The 7,769-nt window shown below is 60.1% G+C and overlaps 2 protein-coding genes across 2 annotated transcripts in view; one reads left to right on the top strand and one right to left on the bottom strand.

Moving 5' to 3' along the window:
* LOC113484562 (RNA-binding Raly-like protein) overlaps positions 1-7,769 on the bottom strand; it is an 18,964-nt gene that overhangs the window by 9,894 nt on the left and 1,301 nt on the right. The window lies entirely within an intron of this gene.
* On the top strand, positions 2,090-5,696 carry LOC113484333 (fibulin-7-like). Its single transcript, XM_026856665.1, has 8 exons — positions 2,090-2,252; positions 2,679-2,835; positions 3,004-3,174; positions 3,381-3,506; positions 3,671-3,793; positions 3,884-4,021; positions 4,121-4,259; positions 4,995-5,696. Exons 1-8 carry the CDS (start codon positions 2,184-2,186, stop codon positions 5,353-5,355), a joined length of 1,284 nt encoding a protein of 427 aa, XP_026712466.1. The 5' UTR covers positions 2,090-2,183; the 3' UTR covers positions 5,356-5,696.

Here is a 7,769-nt window from a genome sequence, read left to right as displayed (position 1 = left end):
CTCCCCATTCCCATCCCATTCTATTCCATCACCCATCGAGACCCCCGTTGCCATCCCTGGGTGCCCCTCACCCTGCCCACCTGTCCTGGCCTCAGGGGATGTTGCTCAGGGTGCACCCACCCCCTCTCAAACCAGCTTCCCCCCACCCCTCTCCTGATTACCTCCCGGAGCCAGCACGGACAACTTCTCTGGAGCACGCGACCCCGCCTCACCCACCCTCCATGCCAGGAGGTTGCAAACCAGCAGCACCAGGAGCTTCATGCAGGTGCCTGGGGTGGGGGGGCACCAGACCCCCATGGCTCCGGAGGGAGGATTCAGGAGAGACCAGCCGCCCCGCAACAGTTCTGGCGTCGGGGCGAGCTCGGCCGCGCGCTCCTGCGCGCTTGTGTGTGCTTGTGTGTGTGTGTCTGGTTGCAGGATTTGCTCCTATTCAGGACTCCAGACAGGCACCACTGCTCGGCTCGAACAAAAGCTTGACGGGTGAGTAATAGCTCTGTCAAAACAGTTGCTCGCTGGCGCGAACACGGCAGACAACTCCCGGGACCCCAGGCTGCAGCCCCACTGGGATGCCCCACAGCGGGGTCAGCCCCCCACGCTCTGCCCCAGCCCCGCCGCCGAGCCAGGGTCAGGAGGGGAAGGCAGGCAGGAGCAGGGGTCCCCAACTGCACCCACTTTGGGGCACTGGCAGATTGGATGCCAAGGGGCTGGGGGCAACTACAGGGGCCCCTGCTGCCAGACTTCCTCCTGCCCTATGAATTAAACATGCCGGGGAGGTAACACACACCGCCACGGGCGTGAAGCCAAATACCCGCTCCAGCGAGCTGGGCAGTGTGGTTATGGGGTGGGAGAACGTGAGTGCCGGGGGGCCAGTGGTGGGAGAGATGGCCGGGCTCGAGGAGGGCACATCTCAGCAGGAACTTGGGGTTGGGCAGGGGTCCTGGAGCTCAGACTGCTCGGGGGGCTCAGTAGCACCCTGATGGCTCTGCCCCAGTGCAAGGCTCCCAGCACCCATGCCAGGGAGCTGGGGGTGCTCCACTGACACAGGATAGATGTGTGGGCTTCAGAAATCCCTGCTTGGGGGTGTCTGGGGGACAGACACATGCTGCCATGCCCCTTCCTCTGGGCTGTCATGGGCAGGAGGGAGCAGGAGTGTCCTACCTGCCAGCTATCGCAGCTGAGCTGGCTGTCAGCAGAAATCCATCTCTGAATGCCTTCAGTTCGCTCGCCCTGAGCCTAACCCTAACCCTGGCCTGAACCTGGCCCTAATGCTAATGGCAACCCCAACCTCCATTCAAACCCTCCTGTTCATATGGTCCTGAACCCTCGGCACTAGTCCTAACCCCAGTCCTAAATCTGACCGTAGCCCTAACTGTGAGTCTAATGCTAACCCTAGCTCTAACCCCAACCCTAACCCTAATGCTAACCCCAACCTTAGTCCTACTTCTAATCTCAGCCCTAACCCTAATGCTAACCCCAACCCTAGTCCTACTTCTAATCTCAACCCTAAACCGAATGCTAACCCTAACTCTAACCCTAAGCCTAATGCTGACCCTAAGATTAACCCTGATGTTAATGCTGACAGTAATGCCAACCTGCACCCCAACTCTAGGCTGCAGCAGAGCCCTGGGGTTCCCCTCTAAACTCCAGCCACGGCTGATTTCACCCCAACAAAGCCATGCTGAGGCTAGCGAGTCTGTGGCACTGCTGGGCTGCCCTCCTCGGCAGCTCCAGCCCCACTGGAGAGCCAGACCCCAGCACTGAAGTCAAAGCCGTCCCTTCTTCTGGGAGACTTTCCCACGCTTAGCAAATGCACAGGATTAGCCTCATCCTGCACGCCTGCATGCCGGGGAGCCCCGGAGCCTGGCTGGCCATGGGGGGAGCCAGGAACCACCGGTACTGTGACAGCCACCGCCTGGCCCCAGCATCTGCTGGCCCTGTGACATGAAAGGCCCCAAAGCCTCTGATGTGCAGAGAAGGAAGGGAAGGGAGAGGCTGGCGCCAGTGCCAAGGGGAAACTTTCCTACTGCTTGGTCTCAGCCAGGGGAAAAACCAACAAACACACAGGCACGCGCCACAGATAAATCCCAGCGAGCGCAGGAGTGCGGCTGTGAGCGAGCGGGGCAGAACCGGACCACCAGCGTCTCATCCCTGCAGCCTGCGTGGCCGGAGCCAGCCCCGGCACAATGCTCCTCATCCCGCTGCCAGCCTGGCTGGCCCTGGGCATCCTCCAGCTGCCTCTCGGCAGCACCCAGGTAAGGACCCTTGTGCCCCCCCCTCCAGCCCCCTTGCAGATTGGGGACTTCTAAGCACCCACGTCTCACACCCCAGCACCCTGGGGAGGGGAGGGTACAGCGTGGCCATGGCACTCATGGAGCTGCCCAGGGCCAGAAGGGACAGCCGTGGGGCTTTTACCCTGCAGCAGCAAGATGATGCTAAACCCACTCAGGGAGTCTGAGCTGCTCCTTGGCATCCAAATGCTGGGGCAGGACCGAGCGGAGGGGCTGAGGCTGGAGCAGATACAGGGGCAGGGGTAGACCCCGCACTTGGATGGGGAGGAAAGGGCTCTGCCCAGGGCAGGGCATCCAAACCAATTCCAACCCTTGGAAGAGTCCCCTTGGGCTGCAGCGGAGTGGCGGGGGAGCCAGGGCAGTGACAGGGATGTCCTTGTATGCCCCCAGGAGTGCCTGAGCCCACAGCAGGCGCTCAGCGTGGTGCGGCAGATGCAGAGGCTACTGGCGGCACAGGAGACTGCCCACCTGCAGGGCACGCGTGGTCTCCGGCAGCAGCTCTCTGTCCTCCAGAGCCGCCTCCAGAGACAGGCCACCAAACGCAATGGTAAACCTGGCTGGGTCACTGCTGGGGGGGTGACACTCCCACGGGGCCACCTTGGACGCCCAGACCTCAGGCAAGCAGCCTGAGCAAGGGACCCCCTGCTCCTCACCGGGGCTGGGGTCAGATCCAGTTTGGTGATGTCTGTCCTCACCTGTGTCTGTCTGTTCGCAGAGACCTGTCCGCAGCCAGTGGTGCCCCTGAACGGGCGGATGCTGGGCCGAAGCACACAAGTGGGCCACGACGTTCACTTCATCTGCAATGCCGGCTTCCGGCTGGTGGGATCGGAGACACGCGCCTGCCGGCATGACCGCACGTGGAGCGGCACCCAGCCCTTCTGCAGAAGTGAAGTGGAGCAGGGTCGGGGTGTCAGGGGCTCAGCCCTGCCTGGGGGCTTCTCCACCATCCTGAACTGCAGGGTCCCATCACTCTGCTCCCCTGGCTGCAGGGAGAGCAGCCCAGAGGCTGCAGCAATGGGCACCGAGGCTGGGCAGCAGGATGGGGTGATGATGCACCTCTCCAGCTGGTGTTCATGAGCTCCTTCTCCCTAGGTATTGATGACTGTTCCAGCAATCCATGTGCCAACAGCGGGACCTGTGTGGATGGCAACCAGAGCTACACGTGCCTCTGCCCCCGGGGCTGGTCAGGCCCCAGCTGCCAGAGCCCCATCTATGCCTGTAGGTGCCTGGGTTTGTGCTACAGAGGATGGGGATGCTCAGGGGGTCAGCACCTGGCCATGCTGCACCTGTCTCCTGCTTCCCTGGCAGCCCCCTGGGACCTCAGCCCTCACCCATCTCCCTGTGCCCCCCACCCCAGTGGTGACACCTGTTTCCCCCTGCAGACTGGGTGTCACTGAGCAATGCCTCCTTCAGCCGCCAGCCCCGCTGTGCTGAGGGCCGCACAGGTTCCCGGCGCTGCAGCTGTGACACTGGCTTCCAGATGCGAGCCAGCGGCGTGTGCCATGGTAAAAGGGGTTATGAAGATGGTGGGGAGGGGTGAAACTGAGGCTCAGTGGTGACAGGACCTTCAGCCATGCCCCACTCTGTCCCCCCAGATGTGGACGAGTGCCAGCTTTTCCAGTCCAGCCCCCAGACACGGCTTTGCCTCTATGACTGCCTCAACCTCCCTGGCTCCTACCGTTGTCTCTGCCCCCCTGGCTACCTGCTCCGCACTGACCGCAACACCTGTGAGGGTAAGAGTGGTGGGTGCAGGCCACGGAGCATCCCACAGGACCAGGGGTGCGGTGGGGAGCAGCGGGGACAGCCCTGCTCACCCTATGTCACCTCCGCAGATGTGAATGAGTGCACCGGGAAGCAGCACAACTGCACCCAGGGTGACCTCTGCATCAACACCTTTGGGGGCCACCGCTGCCTGCGGCCCAAGTGCCCCCCACCGCGCCACAACACCAGCTATGTCAAGACCTCTGCCTTGTGAGTACTGCGCATGGCTTGGGCTGTGTCATGCTCTGTCCCCCAGGTGATGTGTCCTACGGTGCCCTGAGGACCATACCGTGTCACCTGGGGGCAGCAGGGAGCGTGCCAGCCAGCACTGGTAGCAAACTGCCATGTGGGGTGACTGGGTGGGCTCAGCATACTCTCTGGATGGTCTCAGGATGCTGGTGGCTGGGAGTGCAGGTGAGAGCACCCCAATACATGGGCTTTATCCAGGACCCCGTCCCCACAGAGCCCCAGCCTGAAGGGAATGATGCTGTCTCCCCTCCACTGCACAGCCATGCAGTCCTGTCAACTGCCATCCAGCAGGCAAAACCCCCTTGGTCCCACTCTTGAGACTAAACTGTGGCCAAGCACAAGCCACTGAAGCAGAGGAGCATCCCTGCTCCAGACAAGTTCCTCTGTGAAAGCACATCTGAGCCTGGTTCCATCCCTGGCCTCCAGCTGGAACTGTGGCACCCCCAGTCCCAGCCTCAGAGCATGACCCAGAGCAGTGTCCCTGCAAGGCATCTGCCTGGCAGAGGCAGGGTTGGGAGAGAAATCTGCTGCTGCACACACTCGGATGTGGCTGCCTTGGGTTACTCTGCCACAGGACAGACAGTGGGACTGGAGATGCTGTCTGCAGCACAGGCTAGGCTTGTTTGCAAGGATGTGGGCAGGTCCCTGACAGCCAAACCACGACACTGAGTGGTGGTACCCCTTCTATCCTGGCAGCCAGTGCGAGAGGAACCCCTGCCCCATGGAGAGCCGAGCCTGTCGTCTGGCCGCCACCTCCATCTCCTTCCACTACCTGCCGCTCCAGGCCAACCGCACCGTGCCCCGTGTCCTCTTCAAGATGTCCACCACCCGCTTCGTGGGCGACAGCCTACGCTTCGCCATCATGGGTGGCCGGGGACAGGGCGTCTTCGCCGTGCGGCGCTCTGACCGGCAGATGGGAGAGCTGGTACTCACCAGCCCTGTGGTGGGACCAGTCACACTGGAGGTGGACCTGGAGATGAGTGAGTTCTCCCGCAAGGTCCTCTTGGGCAAGCACATCTTCAAGGTCACAGTCTTTGTGTCCCCATATGAGTTTTGATCCCCTTTGGAGGTCAGTGTGCAGCCAAGCCAGGGTCTCTCCTGGGGAATGATGGAACGGTTTCAGCTCAGCAGTTGCAGTTCTTGTCCCATTGGAGACATCCCTCTCCTGTAATGCTTGCTCATGGCTTGTAGAGCAAAGCCACCGCAGCAGAAACGGTGCCCGTCACAAAGGCTGGAAGGAAAACCCTGCAGGCAAGGAGGGGACCAGCCTGGGTGTGCCTGCCTCTGTCAGCCCCCCTCCTCTCTGCCCACACGGCACACGGAGGGGCATGGCAGAGCGAGCTGACGGCATGTGGTGTGCAGGTCCAGCTCCTTGTATCTTATTAACCTCTAATAAAAGAAAAGTGGCTGTAGGAAGGGTGTCCTCCTTGCTCTATGCCTGCTGTGTGGGAGCAGCCCCGTGCTCCTGTGACAAGGCTGCTGGGGAGAGCTGGGGGCTGTGGTCACAGCAGGGTCCCCTTGCAGAGCTCGGGGTGTCAGAAGACCTGCCAAGTCTACACAGGATCGTGCAGTGTCCATGAGCATCCCAGCACCACCGTTCCTGGGGGCCACGCTGAAGAGCTCCCCAGTGCAGGACAGGGAGATGGGCTGAACATGCTATCCTGCGCATCCTGCACAGTCAAGGCTTGTCCCTAGCCCTTTGGCAGGTGCCAGGAAAGCACAGCGGGGCTCCCTGGCACCAGGTGAGCAGGAGATAATGAGAAGGAGACTTCCCTCTGCAACAGCTCTGACAGGAGCCGAACACATGGGTGGTCAAAGCTGCAGCTCCGCAGCTGGCTGAGCACTCCACCTGCTCCTCAGCTCCCGCTTTGAGGGAAGGTGGGCAGGGAGGGCAAAAGAGGTGCAGCCCTCCACAGTCCTTGGGCACCACCAGCACAGCCAGACCCCTGCGCAGGGAGAGCTGCCAGCAGCTGGAGGTGAAAAGGTGACGAGGGCCTTTGGGGACAGCGAATGAAGGACATGCTGCTCCAGCAACAACTTTCCCTCTGCACACAGAAGCCTTCTTAGGTGAGTGTCTGGCTGGCCCGTGCCAGTGCCCCTTGCACAAAGCAGCCGCTGTGCAGAGAGCGCAGGCGGCTCATAAAGACTTCCTTATGCACTCGCAGCCGGCACCGGAGGGGGAAAAGCCTCCCCAGGGGCAGGAGAGCTGTGTGCTGGGCTGGTCATGCTGCATCACAAAAATCCACAGCTGGCCAGTGCCGACTGAGGAGAGAGGCTGGGATGCAAAGTAGAGAATTACAAGGATAAATATTTATTCCTGCACACGAGGTGTCCCAGCCAAACTGGGCACCCCAAATGTGGTTTTTTACAGGTTTCTTATACCTTTCAAACCTTCAGGTACAATATGACTTGACTGATCACTAACATCCACATTACTTATTACTAATCATAGTAAAACTTTGCAAAGCAACAATATTTTTCCACCATTCTTGCTGCTTGATCCAGATGTCCCAGGAGTCAGTCTTGCTGGAGTTACTAATCTGTGACACCAGACAACTCTGGGACGTGTGAGAGGGGCTGAGATGCTGGCATTATCTTGGTTTCCAAGGAGTATCCTTTATATTTCATGGAGAAAGGTTCCATGAAGCAAGGTCCTTATTTCCAGGGCTGGGCTGGGCTTTAGTTTGTTTTACTTAAGCAGAAATAATACTGAAGTCTCCAGTAAAATTCCACTACCTCATTACATCACAGTGTATAATCTGAACTGGTATATATATTGACAAAATTAATACATTGTCATACTATAAAGATTGGTTGATATAATAGTTAGGGAAGGGAATTTTCCTAACAGCTTCTGGGGAGCGGGAGGGCTGGCTCCAGCTCACAACCAGCCTCCCACCCTTCCACCGTCTGCTCCCAGAGCCTCCCCAGCCTCTGCCACCTGGAAAGTATTGGGTGTTTTCAGAAAAACACAGCCAGCCTTACCAGCAACACTTCACAGGTGGCTTTGCAGGGCGGACACAAAGGGAAACACAGGCACCCTCCTCTCCTCCCATGGAGGCCTTTTGAAGGGTCATGACTTTTCTGGCCTTACCCGCTCCCGGGAGGATTCGCCACCTCCCTTAGCAATGAAAGGCCGGGACAGAGGGACGGTGCGGGTCTTTCCAATCCAAATTACCCAGTGCCAACAGTTATAAAGCCCTTAGCTTGTAAAACCCCTGCCTCTACCTCAAGCCAGGCAGAAGGGTTTGTCCTCGGGGGGGTGTAGGAAGGCTTCCCCTCAGACAGCTAGTGCAGTAGCCAGGCTTTCCCCCAGGTGTGGGGCCCTCGCTGGGCCCGTCGCCATGGCAACGGACGGGGCTACGGCGGGGCGCAGGGGACAAAAAGTGCCGGGCTCCAGTCGGCCGCTCCGCGGAGCGGGGATAGAAGGAGCGGGGCCTCGGCCCACATGGGCCCGGGTGTGGGGCCCTC

This window comes from Athene cunicularia, assembly GCF_003259725.1.
Source record: "Athene cunicularia isolate RWA chromosome 11 unlocalized genomic scaffold, athCun1 chr11_part1, whole genome shotgun sequence".
In the NCBI taxonomy this organism is placed as follows: Eukaryota; Metazoa; Chordata; class Aves; order Strigiformes; family Strigidae; genus Athene; species Athene cunicularia.
Note: the sequence above shows the minus strand (reverse complement) of the source record. Positions and strands in the feature narration are given on the sequence as shown.

Bases quoted from the DNA above. Each gene is read 5' to 3' on its own strand.
- LOC113484333 (XM_026856665.1), top strand. From the start codon at position 2,184: ATGCTCCTCATCCCGCTGCCAGCCTGGCTGGCCCTGGGCATCCTCCAG. The intron at 3,507-3,670 runs GTAGGTGCCTGG...TTCCCCCTGCAG, and splicing joins CCAGAGCCCCATCTATGCCT to ACTGGGTGTCACTGAGCAAT. The intron at 3,794-3,883 runs GTAAAAGGGGTT...CTGTCCCCCCAG, and splicing joins AGCCAGCGGCGTGTGCCATG to ATGTGGACGAGTGCCAGCTT.